This window comes from Leptonychotes weddellii, chromosome 12, assembly GCF_054177405.1.
Source record: "Leptonychotes weddellii isolate Sample4059 chromosome 12, ASM5417740v2, whole genome shotgun sequence".
Classification (NCBI taxonomy): Eukaryota; Metazoa; Chordata; class Mammalia; order Carnivora; family Phocidae; genus Leptonychotes; species Leptonychotes weddellii.
In genome coordinates, this window is record NC_138380.1 from 38,956,800 (window position 1) to 38,981,965 (window position 25,166).

The 25,166-nt window shown below is 41.6% G+C and overlaps 1 protein-coding gene and 1 pseudogene across 7 annotated transcripts in view; both read right to left on the reverse strand.

Moving 5' to 3' along the window:
- The window catches only part of BMPER (BMP binding endothelial regulator), a 242,622-nt gene that overhangs the window by 173,558 nt on the left and 43,898 nt on the right, over positions 1-25,166 (reverse strand). For 6 of the 7 annotated variants that reach the window (XM_081800290.1, XM_081800293.1, XM_081800288.1 and 3 more), the window contains exons 4-6: positions 11,960-12,042; positions 7,824-7,914; positions 3,514-3,596 (exon numbers count right to left, since the gene is read on the reverse strand). In XM_081800290.1, the coding sequence (XP_081656416.1) occupies positions 3,514-3,596; positions 7,824-7,914; positions 11,960-12,042 (257 nt within the window). Of the gene's footprint in view, positions 1-3,513; positions 3,597-3,900; positions 4,075-7,823; positions 7,915-11,959; positions 12,043-25,166 lie in introns of those variants that run through there. The other variant, XM_081800294.1, reaches the window with a different exon arrangement.
- Positions 5,776-5,848, reverse strand: LOC145716663 (U4 spliceosomal RNA; annotated as a pseudogene).

Genomic DNA, 25,166 nt, shown 5'->3' on the forward strand with positions numbered 1-25,166 from the left:
TCTGGCTACACACTGGGCATGGAGTGTGCTTAAGATTCTCTCCCTCTCCCTCTGCCCCTCCCAGCTCAAGTGTGCATGCTCTCTCTCTCTCAAAAAACAAATTAAAGTGTAGTTTGTGTGTGTCGAGGTACCATAGACACACACAAATATGTTGTAGCTGACTGTGTTGCTGCCCCGCCCCCCTCCTCCCACACTTAGCACATGAGTGTGCACGCCAGGCTTCCAACTGCCGCCACCTGGGTTTCTTCCTCTTGCTGCTAGAGGCCACTTTGTCACCTGAGCGGCAGCCTCAGAATGGTACCCAGTCAGCAGCCCCCTGGAGCAGATGGGAGTTGCTGTAAACACATCTCCTCTCCCTTACCTCTCAAGCAGGAAACTCGGAGGCGTGAATCTCACACTGGCTTCCAGAGTTTGCCCAGCAGGAGCGCACTCTGGCCGAGCACACGGTCTAACACAGACATCCCCTTGGTGTCTGGCTGGTGACATCTTGGTGACATCCCCGCCACTGGCTGCCTCCCCTCTTCATCTCATCACCACACTCCTCTGCCAGACTCCTATCTCCCACAGAAACGACTTACATGCAAATCCTTGTCTCAGGGTCTGTTTCTGGGGGAATCCAAACTGAGACACGGACATGTGTGGGTTTGTATTTCTATCTGTAGGCATGTTTATATAGACTTGTATATTTAGGTAGCTATCTACACTCATAGATATAGACACCTACACATGCAAATATACACACACACAGATGCCACATACATGCTCAAATGCATAAATGTGCTTGTATCTCTCACAGGATAGTATTGCTTTCCTTTTTACTGAAGCACATGTTATTATACCCGGTCTTCTTTTTTTTTTTTTACAGGAAAATCTATAGCCTACGCCCCTTCCTGTAGCCTCCCCAGCAGAGCAGTTAGCCTCACACTGGTCCCGTCCAAAGCCTTTGGCCGGCTTTGCCCCCTCAGTCAGCAAGATGACACCTCACTCCTCCTAGCACCTTCCATGCCAAAGCTTCCAAGCCTGCTGCGGGGCAGCACCATCAACTCCGGGCCTCATGGTCCCAGGGTCAGGCTGTACATTTGCCCTGTTGCTTCTAAAGCGAACATCTGGGTCACTACTCTCAAAACAGAACCGTTTGCTGCCAAAACATTATCTTTTTTTCTTTTAGTGCACTACATCAAAACGTGACAAAGTGAAAGGATATGAAAAACCAGGTTATTTTAATAACCACTACAAAAAACCAAACATGACACTTCAAATTTTTATATTTTTTAAAAGAAAAACTGCTCTCACAGCTCTCCTCATAACCAAGCCTAGGCACAAATGTCTCATCCCCAGGCAAGAGCTCCCTCCTCTCTTCTTACCCTATTAGCTTCGAGACTGACATCAGGAACATAAGAAAAAGCCATTCACTGCCCCTTATGTGCTAAGGGTGGCAACACAGAGAACTGGAAAGAATATGGGATTAAGAAATTAGGAAATTAAAATACAGGAATATAGAAAAGATATAGAGATTTGGAGAAAACTCGCTAGCAGGAAAGCTTGGGCAAGTAACATCATCTCTGGATTTTTGTTTCAATTGAAAATGAAAGCAGGACTTCCAGGGGCCTGAACTTGGCCCTCAGGTATGTTTTGTTCAGCACATTTTGTGCTTACAAACACATGAAATCTGAATACCTTGGACACATTTGAGTCTGTGACCCCTATATGTATAGTTGCTAAACTCATTTCCAGTTCCCGACATTAGATAACTTTGTATGATCGTCACTGGCAAAACTGCAGGACACTTCTGTCCTCTTGCCACCTTCTGAATTTCCTCCCCAAGGAGGCTCAGCTGCCTGATCTCGGCACACCTTTACGGGAAAGACAATTCACGCAGGTACAGATTTAAAATTTCCTACTGAGGGGCACCTGGGTGTCTCCGTCAGTTAAGTGTCTGCCTTAGGCTCAGGTCGTGATCCCAGGGTCCTGAGATTGAGCCCCACTTCAGATTCCCTGCTTGGCAGGGAGTCTGCTCCTCCCACTCCCTCTGACCCTCCCCCTGCTTGTGCTCTCTCTCACTCTCTCTCTCTAAAGAATAAATTAAAAATCTTTCCAAAAAAAAATAAAATTAAAAAATTAAATTTCCTACTGAAATGTGCCTTGTTTTTCTTCAATTTACCCAGAGGAATGAGATTAACTTAAAAAATTATCAGAAAACTTTACCAATATGGAAGAAATAAAATTAAGAAATAGGCTTGTTATAAAGGCTTACTTATGTAAAAAATAACAGAAAGCTATTTAACCATAATTAGCAAAGGAGAAAAATATGACAGTTGAGTCTGAATATGCAAACTCCTGTCCATCTTCATCACGAAATCACTTTCATATTTTTGTATATTATTATAGTATTATGGGTATTATACATCTCATATTACATACCCTTTATATATCCCCTCTCCCTCCCTTCCTTCCTTTCCTTCTTCTACCCCATCCAAAAACCATCAACCTTGGTCATGTTCACTTTAGTGTGTGGTATAGGAAAAGGGAAAGATTTTAGAAAAGATATGTAGAGAAATGGCAAATGTTATGATTCATGATGATCCACATATGATTCTACTTTGGTGAAATTAGGATACTGGCGTTCTCCATGTATTTTTTTTAATATTCTGATATGCATACTATCTGTTCTTCATTACAAAAGATTAAAAGTTATAAAAATATATGGTTGTACTAACTCCCTACTATAAATAATTTGGAGCACTGATTAAGACTAGACTCCCCATCATCACCACATCCCTTTAAAATTATGGTATACACCAAGTTCCTTCTTTCATTCCTAAGTACTCGGAAGCTATCCTTAGTATATGAATCACAAGTCAACAATTCTTAGAAAGGCAAGTCTATGGCTTTGTCTCACTAATCCCTACTCTGCTCTGAATCCACAGTTTAGTGCCCATTTCCTCCTCTCCATCCCGCAGTGAAAATGACCAAGCCTCCGATCAGGTTATCTCACCCCACAGAATATACTGAGGCAAGCTGCACTTATCCCCCTCTGCTTCCCATGTGACTGCCCTGAAGAACTCAACAGCTACCTCAAAGAAAAGAGAATCCAGAGCTTCCTAAAGAAGAAGCAGGTGGAGGAAAACCAGCTTTCCTCCCTCACTCTTTAAACCAGTGATTTTCAACCAGGTGTGATCTTGTTCTCCAGGAGACATGTGGCAAAGTCTGCAGACATTTTTGGTTATCATAACTGAGGGGGGGGTAAGTCCTACTGGCACCTAATGGGCTGTGGCCAGGGATAATGCTAAACATCCTACAATGCACAGGAACATGCATTCCCAATGCCCCCACCACAAAGAACTACCCAGCCCAGAACTATTGGTCAATAGTGCCAAAGCTGAGAAACCTGCCCTAGAGCGATGAGCTTTTTCCTTGCTTCCATGTCAGGAGGGAGAGGAAGAGAGACTGTAAAGAGAATCAGGGCTGTTCTTGGTGAAGGAATACCCTTAGAACATCCAGGACAATACTTACAACACAGGAACACCTGGTACATTTATTTCCTTCTGGCTGAAATTCCTCCCCTTCTCGGTACTGCACACCCTCAAACACACAGCCTGGAAAGTAAGGAAAAGTTTAGAATTAGGGCCGTAGCCTTTGCTCAGCTTGACACTATGCTTCTATCCACTGCTCATCCATCTTGTTTATCCACCTCCCACTCCACTTCCACCTAGCAGACTGTCCTCTTTAATCAGAGGACAAGATTGCCTCATAGTTTAAAAAAAAAAAAAAAGGAGTACAGAAGATTGACATGTGTCCAGAAACCTGAAGATGCTAGAAAGCAAATAAGACGGTGGAAGCCAGGTCAGCCCGGGGGGAAACACTGCACAATGGTGAGCCCTATGAGTCTAAGGAACTCACCATGCCATGACCACCTTGACCACAGCCAGGGAAACGAAACCCAGAGGGGCTGGAAGAGGCAAACAGAAGGCGGCCAAGAGAAGTCAAGTGACCGAGCAGATGACATGAAGAACTGTCACTTGGTGAGTATTCAGGAATTGTCCAGCCTCTACCAGGCTCTTTGTAACCCCGATCTCACTCCATCTTCACAGTGAGCCCACAAAGTGGGGACTCTCGTCACTCTCCATAGATGAGGGAAATGTGGCTCAGAGAGAGGAAGTGACTCACCCAGTTGGCAGGTGCCAGAGCTAGAACTCAAACTCAGCTCTAATCTACCAGCTGAACCACACAGAGGGTCAGGCACCAAGGCAGGAAGGGGGAAAGGCAGGGCAAGAGATGTCACACAGTTTTTCAGACCCACCCTATGTGATATTAAAGAGGTTAGCCACCAAGTTTGCCTCATAAGATGAAAAGCCCAGGAAGTGTCTCCAAGTCAGAAAGATGCTCAGGACACTGCTGTATTCTTAAGAAATCCCATAAACGACCTGAAACACAGGCTGGCCAGTCACCCCGTGTCAAACAGGCTATGAAAGGACTGTCAGCTAGTCACTTTCCTCAGGACCATCTTCATAAGGTGTTTGCCGGAATAGCTGAGGTCACTTTCCACATGGTAGACAGTGTTGGAGCCAGCACACTGGTGCCAAAAATCAGCAAAAGGAGCCCTTGTGAGAGACTGACACATGACCCTGAGAGTAAGTATTTAAGTCCTGCTGACTGAGGTCATCAACAGAACCCACCAAACTCTTGAAGCTCTTGGTACCTGATAGGGGGAAACAAGGATTACCCATAACCAACTAGTCTGGCTGCTGGACCCATTCATTTTAAATCTAGATATGGAGCCCTTTGTCCAATGGAAAGACATGGAAACAAATGCTACTGAGTCTGAAGTTGAATCACTGAGTGCAACTGTGATTTTAAAGTCTACCTGATACCCACACCCAGAGCTAGCAACCAACCACCTCTTTGCTGTTCCCACTGATACAGAAAGACTTAAGTAAGCTTGGGTCCCTCCAGAGGCTATATCCCAGCCTTGTTAATAACGGCAGGTGCCCAGATGTCTCTTTCCAAAGCATACTTCCAACAAAATGTCTTCAATTCTTTCATATATGTTTGCACACTGGTTTCGTCATCCAGTTTGCCAGACATACTAACCACAACAATCTACATCTGACAACTTAAATAAGGGAATTTTAAATGAAAATTCTTCATAAACTGTTCCCATCACAACCCACCACCCTTGAGTAAAGTCAGATGAAAGGAAAAAGCAGACCAGCAAGAATGCCCTGAAATCTGTTTCAGGAAGAAAGTGACCACAGACTGTACATGTTTGTCATTATGCAGAATACCATTCTATGATCAATGACAGATGCCAGTCCTTCTGAATTACCAAGGAGAATACCCTGTGGCTTCCCTCGACTGTCCCTACATAGACTTGGCTGAGTCCTCCCTCCCAAGACAAAGGACAATACATTCTGGATGTGGCCTCTTCTGAGTCTTCTGATTTGCACCTCAAAGCTTGGCCTTTGAAATCAAAGAGAGGGAGCAGAGTTGATTCTTGACCCCATAACTGAAGGCACAGAGCCTGTGCAGGTGCCGGGGGCTAGCGTGTGGCACTGGCATGCTCACTTTTTTTTTTTTTTAAGATTTTATTTATTTATTTGACACAGAGAGAGACACAGTGAGAGAGAGAACACAAGCAGGGGGAGTAGGAGAGGGAGAAGCAGGCTTCCCGCCGAGCTGGGAGCCCGATGCGGGGCTCGATCCCAGGACCCTGGGACCATGACCTGAGCCGAAGGCAGACGCTCAACGACTGAGCCACCCAGGCGCCCCTGGCATGCTAACTTCTAATTAGCAATAATCGCACCTCGGATAAACCTCATTGGCTACAATACTGCCACTGTGCAAAGCTTGGCATGCTAACTTTTAAAGATCTGTCTCCCAGGGCATCTGGACCCAAGCAGAACAATTGCTATGGTGTGTGTTTGGGGCAGGGGGAGGAGTAGGTAGTGCAGTATGGTGGCCAAGAAAGAGAAGGGGCCAGACCCTGACCCCACCTCATGGGCCTTGGGAAGGTACTTATTCTCACTGGGTCTAACTTCTTCCTGTGTGAACTGTGGACAGTGCCTCATCCCTCCCTGGATGTTCGTGAGGACTGAGCGCTGCAGTATGTGCAATCATACAGTTCAGCCTTTCCTTCCTGGGAACTCAACCAAAAGCCAAATGAAAGAAGCAATTGCTCAAATATGATAACTTCAACTGCTGAAATAAATTCACTCAGCTGTTTGCGTACCCACATTTCCAAAGGCAGCCTAAAAACATGATGAGCTCATAAGTAAGGAAGAATGTTGCATACGCTGAGTCGATTCTGTACCAATAAAGCAACAGTCTCTTCAACACAACTGAATTCACATTTAAGAGCTACAATGATTTTTAAATCTCTATGGCATATAAAATTTGCTCTGTTATCCATCTCAAGCTTGCCGGTGTATAGGAATTATGTGGGAGGCCTGGATTCTGTCCTCAGAGATTCTGATGGAACTGGTCTGAAATGCAGCCCGGGCATCCAGCTTTATTTTTTTTTTAAAGCTTCTCAGGTGATATTAATGTGCAGCCTAGAGAACTACTGACCTAACTTCATAAGGACCCTTTCGGCATTTAAGAGTATGGTTACATAATACGAAGCATTAAATGCATTCAGAGGCAAAAGGAACTCAGACAAACTGTTTGATAGATACAAAATAATTGGATTATGGAAAGAATTCTTCTACTTTCAACCAGTTCTTGGCCTTCTCGTAAGCTCATCTAAGAACACAAGCTTCACAGAAATCTCAATGTGGAAAGGAAGTTTGGCTCAATCAAGACCGTCCAGGGAACTCAGGAAGGTTAGAGGTAGTGGAGAGCAACTGTCCTCGTTGTCATTTAAAGATGAGAAAAAACTGGACTCTCTGAAAGGGACTCAGGTTCAGACACGTCTCAGACCGCATGGGGTAGGGGAGGGCAAGCAGCTGCCTGCAAAAGGAGCAGGGCTCATCTTTGCAGAGCATCCCAGCATGGTACCTGAGCCATTCCCCAGGAAGTTTTGCAGAACAGAAGGCCCTCTGGAGATTAATCTCAAAAGCAATGAGTACTAGTTGTGAGTATTGCCTCCAGTGAGGAAAAGCACTCAGAGTAAAACCAAAACTCGGAACATCTGTCTGAGAGCATGCGCCAGGGGCTTAAAGGATCAGAAAAAAAATCTCTCACCTCAAAATCCCTGGGCTCGTATGTAAGGGCAAGAAAAGATGCAGGAGGCCTTTGTAATCCTGTTCAGAAAAGTAAGAGGAAACACTCTAGCCACTGGAAAGGAAAGACCCCTTTGCTGTCAGCTAGGCAGTGGGGCCCTCTTAAAAGACAGTGGGTCCAACTTGTTGCACCACACCGAAAACTGAGACCAGCAAAACCCTAAGCTAAATTCACTTAGGGACACAGCTCTCAGTTTTCAGAAAACATCTGGTCACCTCATCACCAAGGCGAGTTCTAGCCAAGATACTGCAATATGAAGCAGTAAAAAGACATTTCTGGAAGCAAGAGAAAGCCACAGCCTCTCCTTCCAAAGCAAGCACTACCTGTGGCCCTGTGGAGTGGAGAGGAGGCCTCCGGAGCCTGAAGCATCCACATGCCAAGACCTACAGCACATTGCATTCATCCTGGGCACACCGGAGTACAACCGGACATTTCTATGCAAAGGAGTTTGCTCTCTAAACCCATGATGTACACAGACACAAAGGGAGACAAGCTCCAGTCCGGAGGGGGAGAATCCTGCATTCTTGAAAGAGCACACAGAGATTTCACAGTCATGTGCTGTAGCAGGGAGACTGGCAGGCTTCCCTTCCTGCAAATGTTACCTGGACAGGTGGGGCAGCACGTTCCCAGATGCTTGGAAGGGTTTTTACAATGCACAACACATCGCAGCTCAGACTCTGTGACAACACCTTCCTGAAAAACAGAATGCCACAAATACATCAGCCCAGAAGTCCCACTGAGGAGTGACTCACTTTGGGAAAGAAATCAAGGGAGTAGGGGAAGAGTCCGGACACCAAAAGTGCAAAGGAGGGTGGGCGTCAGGTCCAGAGGACATGGCACCATTGAGGTCCCATCTCCCCAGCTCACGGCCTGGATGCTTTCAAACTCGGAGCACAAATCCTGTCTTGACCCTGTCCTCGGTCTTTCTCTTTGGCCCAAAGTTCTTTCTTTTAAATCTAGTATTTAAGACCTTCTTCCTGTCCGTCAGTAGCTAACAGAGTCTGGCTGTTCATTCACAATTGTTTTAAGTTGTCAACACTGACTGTATTTTCTATAATTGTTATTACACTTTAAGCCATTAATGATGAGGCACAGAGTACATGTGTAACACCCCAGACTAGCATCTGGAGACCTAATTCACTTACCACCCTTCTAGAAATAGCTAGACTAGCTCTGCAATCGTAGAAATTTCACTCTGCCTCACATAGAGAGCCTGGCTCTCAAGCATCAAATGATGAGATTAGATAAAACTACTTCAAAGTTCATACCATATATGGAAAAATAGAGCCTTTGGATCTTAATAATGAAATCAAGTGACTCATTTGCAAACTGATCTTGGGATTCTAGTATTTTAATGTCAATTGAAACATTTTTTTGATTAATTTTCAGAGTTGGCCTTTGAAGAATTTTCTCCATATTCTCTACCCATTTTATAAATGGATTTGTTTGTTTGTTCAATTTTGTTTTGCAGGGAGGGCTAGCACAGGCTGAAAAAAAATGTAACAATGTGACAACTAGATATTTTTTTTCATCCTGTCTGCTACCATACTATCTCAGGCCAACAAGGAAAGTTATATCCTAGATGTCTTCATATTTGTGAGGCCTGAGGATTCCACTCCCAGAGGAATTTATTGTGGTCTAGATCACATTTGGGAAAGAAAAGAGCAACTGTCAAAATATCACAATCTACAACATCAAAAAAGGATCTGTGCTTTAGTTACATAACTGAAGCAATGCAAAAAACTATGGCCCCAGATCAATTTCCCTTTCCTATCTGCAAACCAGATGGAGGATTCAGAATTGTTCCCAGCGTGAATTTCCTGTTTGTGATCTTCAGATTTTTCTCTTTAGTAAGAAAGTCAAAGTGGAAAATAAAGGTAAATTTTTCACCATCGAAACTCTTTCGGTAGGAGGATTTAAGAAAGAAGCTAGCTTTACAGGGGAGGGGGATGGGGGATGGGTTAGCCCAGTGATGGGTATTAAGGAGGGCACATATTGAATGGAGCACTGGGTGTTATATGCAAACAATGAATCATGGAACACTACATCAAAAACTAATGATGTAATGTATGATGACTAACATAATAAAAAAAAAAAAAGGAAGAAAAGAAAAAAGAAATATCAAAAAAAAAAAAAGAAAGCAGCTAGAATTCAACTCAAATGGAAATAAACCAGGTCGTTTGACTAGCTGTTACCTGTCTGGTACCTAGTCCTGCCCAGTCCATGTAGCCTCTACCAGAACTGTCTTTAGTGATGCTTACCAACATCCTAGGAGATGGTACCATCCTGGCCGCACAGGAGATGAGACTGAGAGGTCCAGAGAGGGGAAGAAACAAGCTATGTGAGTGGCAGAGCCTGTATTTTGTACCCACTATGCCCCACTCTCTCCTCTGTTGCTGATCTTGTGCCCTGAGAAGGGAAGGGCTTAAAGAGTTTGCAATTGTGCCATTCTGCAGAGGAGGGTCTTAAAGGAAGCCTTCCCTGATAGGTACCAGTAAGTGGCTATTTCCCGCATTCACAGATGCGCTCTCATTCCCTAGAGAAGCAAGAAAATAAGCAGGAGTGGGAAGGTGCCAGAGGAGCAGAGGAACAGCTTTTATAAACTACCTTAGAGGTTGGCTTTTATGACCATTGAATGAAATAATATTTCTAAACTAGCTAGCAGGGCTTAGGCAACATTTTTAAAAAGGAGGAGAACAAAAAGGCAAAGTTCATCTTTGGTAGGTAGAATCACCTCTCTGGGCTCTGCTCTGCAGTTCAGCACTTCCTGACTCCCAGGGCTGTTGGTTGTTGGGATGGCTTCCAATAATAATGGGATATTCCTGCATCATTCTCTGTGGGCCTGATGAGTGGCTGGTGGCCAAAGACGATAGGCAATAGGAGTTTCAGTGTCAACACTTGAAAATGGCTTCATGTGTTATTCAGTCAACAAAATATTTCCTCCCAGATAATAGTTCTCATTTAATTCAAATAAAGTCTTCATCTGAAAGTAGCAAAATTCACCATGCAATTTGAGGTCCATGCAATTTGAGGATCTTCAAGATCTCTGGCTGTTGCATAAAAATGTTATACTACACTCCAAAAGGCAACTCCAACAAGGTTGTCTTGCTTAAAAGGCAGTGTAACCAGGGCTTTCAGAGTGCCCCTATCAGAGTGGAAATTTTATTGGTCAAGAAGTAGGGTGTGAGTGGGGTGGTGCAAATTTTAGAATGAATGTGGACTTTTGATATTATTAAAACTCACTGCTCTCATCTCTTTGTTCCATGAAGCTGGTTGAATCTATAACCCAGAGCAAAAATTCAACAAATATTTATCAATTCACTTAATCTATTATTTACATCTGTTCTATCTACTGCTTATTTTCACAAATAATTTAGATTTACTACACAAATGAACTGAACATTTAGCCAAATAAATAACTGACGATCTTTCGAGTGAGTATGCCCACTGTGAGTATATAACAGCGTGGCTGCATAAAAGTCAGATTTTAGTAAACTAAATGTCAGCATACTTGAGATAAGATCCAAAAGAAATATGCATTATCACACTAATCTTTCTTTCCCCTTTATTTTTTTTTAAATATGCCTTTTTTTTTTTTTTTTTTTATTCATGAGAGACAGAGAGAGAGAGAGGCAGAGGGAGAAGCAGGCTCCCAAGGAGCAGAGAGCCCGATGCGGGACTCGATCCCAGGACCCTGGGATCATGACCTGAGCTGAAGGCAGACGCTTAACCATCTGAGCCACCCTGCGCCCTCCCCTTTATTTTTTTTAAAGATTGTATTTATTTATTTGAGAGACAGAGCATGAGCAAGGGGGAGGAGGCAGAGGGAGAGGGAGCAGACTCCCTGCTGAGCAGGGAGCCCGATGTGGGGCTCAATCCCAGGACCCGGAGATCATGACCTGAGCCGAAGGCTGATGCTTAACCGACTGAGCCACCCAGGTACCCCTTTCTTTCCCCTTTAAATGCAAGAGCATATCCTGGAACAGTAAAATGGGGCTAGGAGTAAAATGATTTAACAGCATTTTCTCTATAGAGAATTTTTAAATTATGTCAAGATTAGATGAGCATTTTTTTAACTATTTCCTTAGAGATAAGAAAAGGAGTTTGAACATTGAGATTCCTCATTTCTCCTTATCTTGCTCTATTGAAGACCTGTAACAACTAGAGTCACGCAGAATCAGAACACTTTGCAGGGTGCAGCAAGCACCAACCACAGTGGGCTCCTTAGGAACTGAACTGGTGGTTCTCACATTTGTCAGGTTGAAATCATTGAGTTCACAGTGTACTAATTGCTTTGATTTAATAAGCTTACAGAATGGCTCCAGTTCAAAATGTTTCTAAATCAAAGAAGGAAAACATATATCCTCTAACAATACCTCTTTTTGCTAACAGGAATTCAGATTTTGCTCAAAGCTGACTCACAGGAAGACATGAATTTTCCCCAAGGACATATACATCTTCCCAGAGATTTTCCAGGCACAATTTAACAATGGTGAACAATTCCACTGCATGTTTCTAGAAGTGAGTGCTATATAGTATCTATCCTGTACCTGTCTTATTATGGTGAATGTCACAGTAAATATGTATAAGGATACAGTGATACAATTACACAGTTGGGGGTTTTTATTTGTTTTTGGTTTTATTTTTGTTTTGTTTTTGGTTTTGTGCTCTGCTGTCTAAGAGATGTTTCTGAGGAAGACTACCGATCGTTTTCAGTGGAGAGGAAAATAGACTTTACCTGGCACTGACGTAGAGCACAGGGTTGTGCAGGACTCTGCCATCTGAAGGAGCTGTTATAGGTATTTCCTTCATAGGTGCAACCTAAACAGGAAACACAGAAGCAGGAAAAAAGACCAAGAATGAATGTGTACTTCCTTTATCGTTGGAGCAAAAGAAGTTAGGTCTTCTAGGCCAGGACTAGCAATAGTGGGAACAATCATGTCCCTTGGCTATTTTCTTCAAAACACAACTAAGCCTTTTAAATAACCACTTGGTTTTCACTTACATTAATTCTTTGACTACTGATAAGATTAACCTCCCAGACTGTGTTTTCAAATGGAAAAGCATGGATTGATGAACTCTCCTGGCCAAAATACATGACCTCACGACTTTATTTATGCCTAGCGAAGTAGGAGGAGGACCAGGGCTAAAATCACCACTGTGTGAGGAGATTTTTCATAAGACTTAAATGAACACAAAACTGTGAAGGTTAAGAGGGAAGCTTAAAACATGATAGGAAATAAAAGCAGAAAATTAAAAATAGGAAATGATTGCAAAATTCTATACCCACTTAAGACCCTTGACAAGCTACTGTCTTCACCAGATGAAACCTTCCAAGTCTTGCTCCCAGTTGGAGAGCTATGATTTCACATTTCACTTTGATTTCACTTTTACATAGTGAACTGGATTAAGAAAATCTGAAACTATAAATGTATGGATTATCACAAGTTAATTCACTAGCCAAAACAGAAGTCATGCTCATTCATTGGCAAAAACCGAAGTAAGTCAAAGGCCAGAGATCCTCAAAAAAAGGAAACAAGCTAGTCTTAAGTCCCTGTAGAAAGAGCCAAAGAAATAATGGTGCAAAGATCACAGCCTAGATCTTTATTTAGCTCATCCAAATATCACCCTCCATCCCATGTGTTACACTTTCAGGGAAGATGCTCCTGCCTAAGCCACTCATCACTGCATATTAGATTATTAGGAGTCCACCAGGCGAGGGGATTTACAAGTCACAGTCTGATTGCTTAGCCCAAGGAGTACAGAAGCTGGAACACACACATAGGATAATGCACAAATAAAAGGACCTGGCTCTCTGTACCAATGAATGACTTCTGGCAAGCCAATCAACCTCAATCCACATCAGTTTTTCTTGTCCCAGATACAGACCGAAGACTCGCCCCCTTCCCTGAACTCTTTTCGAGATTGCTGTGGTAAGAAAATAAAATAAAATAAAATAAAATACCCTCTCAATACACACAAACAGAATACTAAAGGACTGAAGAAAATTTCAAGAGACATTTTCATAAACTTGGAACCATGATCTGAATTCCCAGAGAATTATGAATGATTGAAAAGAGCGTAGTAATACTCTTCTTTCTAGTTCCTACAAATCAAATTACTAAAGTACACAGCTGATTGGAAACATATTAGGGAAATGCTTTCACTATATATTTTTTAATTTCCTTTGCATGAAGTGTTACAGTGATAAAATGTTCAACCACAGGAACCCCTAGCACACTACAAATACTTAGGCCAAACCAAGAATGAATACAGTAAATTTTCAACAATGAAAACAAATATAAAACAATTTGGGCTAGCATAAATCTTACTGAACAAACACACTTACAATAGATGTGCCATGTGCATGTCTGATCCACTAACACAGACTCACTTGGATAATAAATAACTTGTTCCGAGAGATGGAGGTGGGGAAATCAGAGGACCAAATCCAATTCATGTTAAGTCCAAGTAAATATGAAATGCCTGCCAAGTCTGCCAGTGGAGTTTCCAAGTATGTTATATATTTTCATCTTCTGGATTTAAAAAAAAAAAAAAAACTGGAAGAAAGGGTGATTTTCTGCTGCTAATAGAGCAAGCAAAAATCTTGCCTTTTTTACTTTGGAAGAGGAAGTACACTACAAAACCCATACAGACCAGGCAGGAACTGCAGGCCAAGAGACTGTTCCTGCACAATGCCAGGTCATGTGTGAAGGGTTCCCAGGAGTAGGACAGGCCTCTCTGGATTATTCCACTCAATATGGGATAAAAGGTATTCGAACAAGTGGCCCATGGTGCAGAGAACTCAGCAATGCTTTCTCCCTCAAACAAGCGTCAGTCTGAAGGCTGGCTCCTCCACCTTGATTTAACATCTAAAGACCAAGGTCAGACTGTGAAGTGCTCATTGCTTAAGTGCCCTTGTTCACCTATCAGTCTACCTCACCTGAGTCCGTGTAACAGATTTGGGAAACCAAATGTTGAATGAGTCTGAATGACAGAATAGACTTAAAAACATCTATGTTAATCTCTTTAGCAAGTATAATCCACACCTCTTCCTTTTTCTACCTACCTCGCCAACATCAGCTAGTACGGAGTCCCAGTATACCAAACATTCTAATAGATGGCATATCTAAGGGATTCTTGGGGTTAAAATAATTTTTAAATGGACATTTTCACTGCTCTTTGGGTTTCTGTTCTAAGATAAACACGCTATTTGATGCAAGACACTAACATGAGCTATGTGAAGACTTACATATACATATAATCCAAGAGAACCTCGTATTTACTCCAGAATTACCTCTTATTTTCTTTGCCACCAACTTTCTGCTGCTAATAAAGCAGATAGGCAGTATCTTGCCCTTCTCTTCACTGAAACCCCAGAAGAGGAATATACTAAATATCTTTCTTATTGGCCCAGGGTAGAAAGAGAAGCAAAAAAATATTTCCATCATACCTCAGGGCAGTGCTTCTCAAACTACCTCTAGTGAAAGACCAGTTTGTTTTATTTTTCTTCTTCCAATCCAATGTGGACTGCTATCTTCATAAAGCATAATAAAAATGAATTACTAAAAAAGTTCAATTTAAAAGACTAAGACAAACTATAAGCTCAATTTTTTGTATTATATGTAACAGGCATAAAATTACTCTGTCAAATTATAATAACCATTTCTAATTGTTTACTCTCTATGTCTGTACTTGACTCAGTGTGGACCAACAATGTAGTCTATAGACCATTGGCGACCTAGAGAGCGCATTTTGGGTGGCACTGCACTGGGGGATGTGGTGCATGCAGGGGGGACAACCCCAAAAAACAATCAAAACATTTCAATCTTAGAGCTAGAAGCAAACTTACAGATAATATACTTTATCTCCTTCCTGTCACAGATGAGAAAATTTGCACAGAAAAAGTGGCTTGGTCAAAGTTAGAAAGCAATAGGTGTGAAACTAACACTAGAATCCATGTCGTGCATGAAATCCACATGTTCACACCCAGTTCTAGACAGGTTTTTATTATTTGGGCACTTTCTACCGCATAACACCCTTTGCATTGAGAACTTAGTGACCCAGATTAAAATTAAATGACAGCATATTCAGGAACTAAATGAAAGAGTGGGTCCATGGGGTAAGCAGAGGAATGGTCAAGCAACCGGTAAAGTAGCTTTTCCTTTTTTTTTATTTAAACATTTTTTTTTTAAAGATTTTATTTATTTATTTGATAGAGAGAGACACAGCGAGAGAAGGAACACAAGCAGGGGGAGTGGGAGAGGGAGAAGCAGGGGGAGTAGGAGAGGGAGAAGCAGGCTTCCCACAGAGCAGGGAGCCCGATGCGGGGCTCGATCCCAGGACCCTTGGATCATGACCTGAGCCGAAGGCAGACGCTTAACGACTGAGCCACCCAGGCGCCCCTAAACATTTTTTTAGATTTATTTATTTATTTATATTTGAGACAGCGAGAGTGAGAGAGCACAAAGCAGGGGGAGTGGCAGAGGGAGCAGCAGAGGGAGAGGGAAAAGCAGACTCCCCACTGAGCAGGGAGCCTGATGCCGGACTCGATCCCAGGACCCCGGGACCCTGACCTGAGCCGAAGGCAGACGCTTAACGACTGAGCCACCCAGGTGCCCCTCCTTTTTCTTTAAATATTTGTTAAGTAAACTTTTGACAAGGGAATTTATATTCATTAGTTTTCTTCTGGTGATAAAAAGTTGCTCAGATTTCACAAGCTTCAATAAAACTATCCACACTGCAGCAGGAGGAAGTAGTTGTTTTCTGATAAAACCACTACAATATATATTGAGAACCCATGGTTCTCAGTCTAGGGCAATTTTAGCTTCTTCCCATCCCCCACCCTGGAGACTTTTCATAATGCTGGAAGATATTTTCAGCTGTCACAACTGGGCGCGATAAGGGTGTTTACAAGCATCTTGTGGGTAGAGCCAGGGATGCTGCTAAACACTCTACAGTGCACCACAGAGGATCAACCAACTCAAAAAATTGTGCCAACATTGAGAAACCTTGATCAAAACCATCATATCCCCAAATAGCTCTTCTCGACAAAACTAAAATAATACAAAAACAAGCCTAAACTAGGTATATTTCACTTATGTATGTACTTTTTGGCTTTTTATTTTCAGGGTGGGATAGAATTTCAGAGAATTTTTTTTAAACATACACACTCTTGTAGAGAAGCCTGGCCTAGTCAACTAGTCAACTCAGAAAACACATGGTAATGGTAACAGGAAGTATCCAAATAAATTGAATCCACAATTAAGCAATAAAACTCATTTTTCCTATTAGTTGTGACCTTTTTCAGCAGCCACATTATCCCAAGGGAGAAAGAATACCACACATTTTCATCATTCTGTTGTTAAAGTAGCTGTTAAAAACCATCAGGACCATAAAAAATGGCATTGGCCTTCTAATAAGCCTTAATTCCACCTGGTCTCACCCTAAAAAGGCTTAACCCTCTCATCTGTCAAGTTACCATTAGCCTAAGAGCAGAGAGCTGGATCTCACCATTACCAATAACAACCCCCACCCCCCACAGGCACCTCACAACAGAGCCCCAGCCTACCTTTCCCGCCCTTTCCTTTCATTCCTGGAACTCCATTCAGGTCCCTGGGATTATCCACCTTCCCTGATCATAACAAACTTGAAGGCTTCTTAAAGCAAGTTCAGTGTCTTCAACCTGGGTTATTGGGCTTCTGGCCCCCGGCACCCCACTGAAACAACTCTCTGGCTACAGCTGCCTACTACGTACCCAATCCCAAGGACACTCAGTCTTTACCTTAGAGGACTTCTCTGTGGCAGGCTGACAACACTTCTCTTCTCCTATCCTCCCCTCCCACAACACACACACCTTCTAGATGTTCTCTTTCTTTACCCATCCATTCTCCATCCTGCCTCCAACTAAGCTGCTGGTTGTTTCCCACCTGAACTACTACAATAGGCTCACTGATTGTTTCTCTTGGCTGGGATAGGGGCCTTTTTCAAGCATCCTCCTGCGCAGCAACCAGTGTGTGCTCTTTCAAATCTGGGTCTTAATCTCATTCACATGCTTGCACTCTATCAATGACTAATGGTTCACAGCCTGGCTGAGATGTAGACTGATACCTATCCCCAATCTTTCTTCTCTAAACCAACTGTATCAGGGCATCTGGAAAGAGGAAGTGGGAGAGGATTTAAAACCACTGACCTTTACTATAAAATTCAAATTTCTTAGCATATATATCTCTCAGGCCTGGCCTTGACTCACTTTTTCATTCCCTTATCTGCTATCCCCAAACTCCCCACACTGCAGACATGCCGCACTTAGAACCCCCCAAATGTGTCCAGAAGATCTCACCCTCTGATTTTGCAAATGCTGTTCCCTTCTTGAAAAACCCAGATCTCATCCATTCACTCCATCTCTGTCATCCCCATGACAACACTTAGGTCACCCAGGCTCTCCTTCTTTGCCTGGCCAACTCCTCCTTCATGACTCAACTCAAGGTCATGGCCTCTGGGGAGCCTTCCTAGAAACTTCCCCACTCAGGGTATGCTCCTGTGCTCTTTCTTCATGTGTATGCAGCCTTTGAAATGTCCCTTTCTAGGTCCTTTACAGTACTTTGTGTGTAGCAGATACTCAAGAAATGTCCAATTTCACTAGGAATACATAGTAAGTACTAACATGCAGCTATCCCTGTAAACCACAGGAAAGGACTTTTGAAAAGATGACATTCCCTGGACCTCCTGTCTCCTCCTCTTGGCAGGTGGACCAGTTCAATTCACTATTCCAGCTCCAGAAACAGTAAACCTTTCCTGGAGAAACTCAGATGTCAAAGCCTTTCTCTCTGTTAACACTGACTAATGCTACCACCCTCCATGGACCAGGCAGGCTAGGGCAGAACATAATGAAGGGAAGTCCTTGGGCATCCAGCATCTACCGAACCTTAGAAGGGAGAAGCATATGAACACTTTCCAGGTCCCCTCTTCCCATGCTGTGCAAGCCTCATGTTAAGTTAATTTTCAGGAGGGTGCCTTTTCTTTCCAAAATCCATTTTGGTCCCCCAAATTTGTTTTGTCTTTTGTTGGGGGGAGGGTTAGCATGCAAACTGTCATACTTACTTAAATTAAAGAGAAGTTGGGGTCTTTGAAGTCAGTTCACGCCACATGGTAGAGGGAAGCAGAGCAGACTGCACTGCCATGCTTTGCTACTTCCAGGCCACCTGATCGGGTACCCCCAGCCCTGAGACTTGGCCAATAAGCCCCAAATTACCCCAGTCCAATACGATATTTTAATGAAGCATTTTTCAGACACTGTTCTCCAGAAACATATGGAAGTATAATCAAGAGGGATAAACATAAAATATGACTAGCCATTCTCGGGCTTATATCATGTCCTTAGGAGTTCATTTAAAACAGGCTTTTATTACTCTCCAAGGCTGTACCTACCATGAATCCTGCAGGCAATTCTGCTTATTTTTGGCTAATGGGAATTCTATAGTCAAACCATTTCCTCAATCACAAAAGAAAGAATCAGCCCCATGAACTGAGTTCTTAAAGAGTAGTGTGTGCCCCCCACAACATTCTTTTTCATGGTTTTTTGGTGTTCCAATTAGAAATTAAGTATGTGATTGAAATGAAATAATCAACAATAGAAAAAGAAATGGCAGAAAGAAATTTTACTTAATTTTTGATGGCTTTATGAATAAAATCCCAAATATGCAGAAATATTAGATGAGTACAGATGATTTGCAAATTCAACTCACTTTACCAGTATAAAGAAACACAAAATCTCCACGTGACTTACATGGATTTCTAATCTATGTGTTTATTGGAGATTATAAAGTGAGGAAATTGTGGCTTACAGAGCCAGTCTCATAAGTTCGTAAGATTATAATATATACAATATCTGGCATTGATATTAAGGTAATAAAACAGATTCTGTGAGCCACAAATAAATTAGGCTTCTATGCAATAAAATATGCTTTCAAACTTTTAGTGTAATTAATACAATAAAGGAAATATGCAATGCATTAAGGGAGAGAAATGTTTGCAACAACTTTTTTATATGAGCCACATCACCCATCACTCCTGCATTTGATCTGTTCTTACCATAAACTCTTTTTTTATTTAAATTCAATTAGCCAACATATAGTACATCATTAGTTTCAGATGTAGAGTTCAATAATTCATCAGTTGCGTATAACACCCAGTGCTCATCACATCACATGCCCTCCTTAATGCCCATCACCTAATTACCCCACCCCCCACCCAAATCCCCTCCAGCAACCCTCAGTTTGTTTCCTATAGTTAAGAATCTCTCATGGTTTGTCTCCCTCTCTGATGACTTCCATTCGGTTTTTCCTCCCTTCCCTTATGGTCCTCTGCTCTGTTTCTTATATTTCACATATGAGTGAAACCATATGATAATTGTTTTTCTCTAATTGACATATTTCGCTCAGCATAATACCCTCCAGTTCCATCTACATCGTTGTAAATGGTAAGTATTCATCCTTTCTGATGGCTGAGTAATATTCCATCGTCTGTATATACCACATCTTTATCCATTCATCTGTCGATGGACATCTTGGCTCTTTCCACAGTTTGGCTATTGTGGACATTGCTGCTATAAACATTGGGGTGCAGGTGCCCCTTCGATTCACCACATCTGTATCTTTGGGGTAAATACCTAGTACTGCAATTATGGAATGGAAGGAGATATTTGCAAACAAGATACCATAAACTCTTCTGAACATGGGAGTGCTTCTCCCTCTTGGCTGAATTGGCACTGCAATGGCTGGCCAGCCCTTCTATCTTCAGCACCCCATTGTTAAACAGCCAATACCTATAGCTCCTCAGTAGGCAAAGGAGAAAGAACTGAGTGGATCTCATATGGAGCAAAAATGGAAAAAGAATAAACCCAGGAGAGACTGTCCTGTGAAGTTATCAGACTGGTTTTCTACTGTGGGCAGGCAAAATGTCACTAGAGGTCATTTCCAAAGGTGGGTTCCAAAAAATATTTTCAGAAATATTAATAAAGAATCCTCCAACAAGAGAAAAGGAAAGAACAGAGAAAATAAAAATCACTGCATAATTATTACAGGTGAGGCATTGTACTTGGGAGTTTTCACATGTGATTTCATTTTATCCTCACAAAAAGAATTCTAGGACAGAAAATTTTACTCCTAGTTCTTTAAATGAGAAATCAAGAAGAGCTAAATTGCTTTGTCCAGGTCATACAGCCATTCTTTTTATCTTGCTCCAAAATCCATGTTCCATCCATTATTTGGTTACTGCCAGGCGCATAGAGGAAGCTTAGAACATGGCAGCTTCAAAAGTAAAAATGATACCCCTGGGGAACATGACATGATTTGGTGATACTTTAAAATCATGTTCCAGTGATGTCTAAAAACTAATATTATAAAGTAAAATGCAGGTTTTGTGGCTGAAGAGGCAAGACCCGATTTTGTGGGTCTGTGTTGAAACTCTGTTCTGAAAGTCTTTACCTTGGGGCTACCAATCATGCCATGCTTTAGGCTTTTTGAAGCAACAAATAATAAGGGATCAAAAGATCAAATTCAAACATCTAAGGTTGGATTCATGCATTTTTCAAAACGGGAACATGTTTCACAGTTTGGGGCACACAGCAGCAATCTAAGAAGATGAGATTTATTTGAAGACAGCCAAATACTAACAACCTCATAGGATAAATTATGGTGGCCACAAAGAGCAGTGAATGGAACCCTCAGTTTCCCCACAGTAATTTCAAGGACATCAGTGAAAATCTCTTTGACTAGCACGAAGAAGAAATGAGCTATTTACAACACACATATGAAATGCCATCTGTGTGATTAATGAATTGCACTGCATGATTTTTACACTTTGGGAAGCATATTACACAGATGTAACCTTTATGGTTGATTAAATAGGATGTTTAGGGCTTATTGCAGAAAAATTGTCGGAAATATCCTATCACCCCCATTTTTCTTTTACTTTTTATTTTGAAATAATTACAGATTTTCAGGAAGATACAAAAAAATATTTTTCCATGCACCTTTCACCCAGCCTCCCCCAATATTAACATCTTGCTTAGCTATAATACAATATCAAAAACAGGAATGGACTCTGGTGCAGTCCACCGAGCCTATTCAGATTTTACTGGCTTTACATGTACTCCTTTGTGTGTGTGTGTGTATCTATGCAGTTTTATCACATGTGCATCTTTGTGTAACCAACAAACATTCAAGACTGTATTATCACAACAAAGGCCTCTCAGGCTATTCATTTATTAGTATACTCATTCCACTTGTAGTCTTCATGCTAAGCCTGGACAACTGCTCATCAGCTATCCGTCTCTAATTTTGTTACTCAAGAATGTTATATAAATGGAATCATACAGTATGCAGCCTTTTGAGATTGGCTCTTTTCTTTCAGAATAATTGTTTTGACATCCATCCAAGAAGTTTTTGCATGGATCAATAGCTTATTCCTTTTTACTGCAGAATAGCATTCCACGGTACAGATATATCAGTTTGTTTAACCATTCACCCACTGAAGAACATGTGGGTTGCTTCCAGGTTTTGCCTATTATGATTAAAGCTGCTGTGCACATTTCTGTACAGAGTTTTGAGGTTCACACTGGTTTTCATTTTACTGGAATTGCCCAAGAGAGCAATTGCTAGGTTATATGGTAAGTGTATATTTAGTTCTATAAACCATTATACTCATGTTCAGAGTAGCTGAATTATTTGATATTTTTATCAGCAATATGTAAGAGATTTTCTACATCTTCACCAGCATTTGGTTTAATCGTACTATTTTTTCTTTAGCCATTTTGATAGGTGAGTCGTAATATCTTGCTGTGGTTTTGATTTGAATTTTCCTAATAGCTAATGATGTTGAGTATCTTTTCATGTGCTTTCTTGCCATCTGTGTATGCAATATGGTGAAACACCTCCTCCTATCTTTTTCCCATTTTCTAATTAGATTTTTTTGTTCTCTTTACAAGGCCTTCCCCAAAGCAAAAATGTTTACTGAAGTTTAATTTATCAATTTTTCCATTTTGTGGACAGTGCTTTTGGTGTCAAATCTAAAAATCTCTTTGCCCAACCCTAGGTCCTACAGATTTTCTCCTATGTGCTTTTTATACATGTTTTATAGTTCTGTGTTTCACATTGAAGTTCATGATCAATTTTGAATTAATTTTTGTATAACATATGAGGTTTAGATCATGTTCATTTTTTTGCCTGTGCGTGTCTAATTCTTCCTGCACCAGATGTTGAAAGGGTCAGTCTTCTTCCATTGAATTGCCTTGGCACCTTTGTCAAAAGTCAGCTGTGCATTTTGTATGAGTCTATTTCTGGGCTTTCCATGCTGTTCCATTGACATATACGTCTATCCCTCCGCCGATACCACATTGTCTTTATTACTGCAGCTATATTATAAGTCTTGAAAATGGGTAGACTGATTTCCCCCCCGTTTTTCAAAATTGTTTTGGTTATTCTAAGTCTTTTGCCTTTTTATATAAATTTTGGAATAAGCTTGTCTATGTTTACAAAATACCCTTTTTGGTCATGCCCCTTTTTATACCATTTAAAAAATTGTTTATATGGGAAAATCAGGCTTGATGCACACATCACCTAGGAGCCTCTCCCCTGCTGGATGAAGCCTGCCTGTGTTTGCCAATTACACTTTTAGAAAGTATTTGTCAAAGAGCAGTCCAAGGACTAAGGGCATCCCTTGGGGGTTAGGGGTGGGGGTCATAAAAATGCATATTCCTACAGCCCATCTTTTTCTTCTTATCTGACATCTCTTTTACCTGGGCTCTTTTTTAGAAGGTTTGAGCTGAGCTTCATTTGAGTGGGATGATTTTAGGACTGTGTGGCCAGCAGAAAAGGTGTATGATTAAACAGCCCAAACATATTCGTAGAGTCGTCTGGGAGGCTGTGTGTGGCCCCCCTCTGATCTCATGCCACGAAAACTGAGGGAGGTCTTCCTTACATTTGAAACATGGGTAGATAAGGGCATTAAAGAGAAAAATTCAGCTTCTCTCTAAAAACAGGACAAAATTGAAAGAGACCTTCACCTATGGGCAGAAGCTGTAGAAGAGATTGCCAGATATCTGACAAGAAAAGCCAGTCACTGATGGGCATGATCATACTTGAAGAGGGCTGAGGAGAAATCGCCACCAACAGAGAAACACGCACCTCATCCAGCATGGAGTTTAAGGAGAGGGGCTGAATGGGAGCTCTATCAATCACCTGCACTTCCTAAACCCTAAAACTGTGGATTTCTGGGTTTTAGCCTGTCAACAAAGGCTTATCTTTTAAAATGTGTTTCTTTTGTTAGTGGTATTTGTTAAAAAGAAGAAAAATACTGAACACCTGCCATGTAGTCAGTGGTGTGCTGCTAATGTTTAATAATCAGCTCTACAAAAGGGAAAAGCCCTGATTTTGTAGGGTGCTCCAATTTCCAAGGTGTAAATACTCCCACCACGGTCAATTTTGAACTACCAACATGATGTCCCTAAACTCTTTGTTAGGAAGATAAGTACTCCCACACACCACTGTGTACAGAACTATGTATTTTAACTTTGGAGGCTATTGGGTCTGTGAAGCTTCTTCTTTTCCTAAGTACAGACCATGAACATTTGGCTAGAGTTTAGGGCATTTCGTTGGCATCAGAGGTTATGCTGTTTATTCTATGTACCTAGATAAGTAATTTAAGAACACCATAGTCACATCTTTTCACTTATGACATTATATCTGGCCCTCCTTCTAAGCCTTTTCCTATATACAAACCAGAATTTATCCAAAAGAACATTAATTCCAGGGTCTTCCAAGCCTGTTGAACATCAGAACCACATGGGGGCTAATTAAGATTACAGATACCCAGTGGAAACAATCTAAATGTCCACTGCTGGGTGAATAGATAAACAAAAGATATTATATGCACACAAGGAATTCTTATTCAGCCTCAAAAAGGAATGGAATTATGATACATGCTACAACATGAATGAACCTTGAAGATACTATGTTAGGTGAAATAAGCCAGTTCCAAAAGGACAAATGTTGTATGATTCCACTTCTACAAGGTATCTGGAAGAGGCAAATTCACAGAGACAGAGAGTAGAATAGAGGTTACTGGGGGCCGGGAAGGGAGAATAGGGAGTTACTATTTAGTGGGGATGAGTTTAGCTTGGGATGATGAGAAAGTTCTTGAAATGGACAGTGGTGATGGTTGCACAACAATGCAAACACATTTAATGCCACCAAAGTATACATTTAAAAATGGCAATTATGTTATATATATTGTACCACAATAAAAAAAAAAGAATACAGATGTCTGGGCCTCACTCACTGGAAATTATGATTCATTTGGTCTGGAAGAATCTGAATATCTCCTGTCAGCCCTGGCAATGCTGAGGCACATCTAGGCTCAGGACCTCTTTGTTTTACAGAAGACAAAACCAAGGCCCAGAAAGAGGTGGCTTGGCAAAGGTCAAGTAACTAGAAGTGACAGAGCTGGGAACTGATTCTGCATCTAATTCCAAGTCTAGTCCTCTTTCACTTCATTCTTCAAATGACTGACAATTTCTATGCCTATCCTCTAATCCACATGCCTCAGAGCACAGAATTTCCTTGTCTAGATGCCTGAAAATATTACCCTGGCTTTTGCATTTAGCTCCTCAATGTGGGCTTGCTTCTGGACGTTTCAGGCTGTTACCTTTGCCTTCTCGACCTCATCAAGGTGGCCATACCACAGCTCCCAGAACCCAAAACATCAAAAACTCAAAGTGCATTTTTAAATCTGATCCCTCTGCCTGCCCCAGGTAGGGCTCAGAGAATGCCCAGACATTCTCAGGTAGTCAGAGGGCTGCCTCATGTGGTAAACATCAGCTGGTCAATGCCCAAGCATGTCTGCAGATAAATATCTTGAGCCCTTTAACTACCAAGCTACTAGAA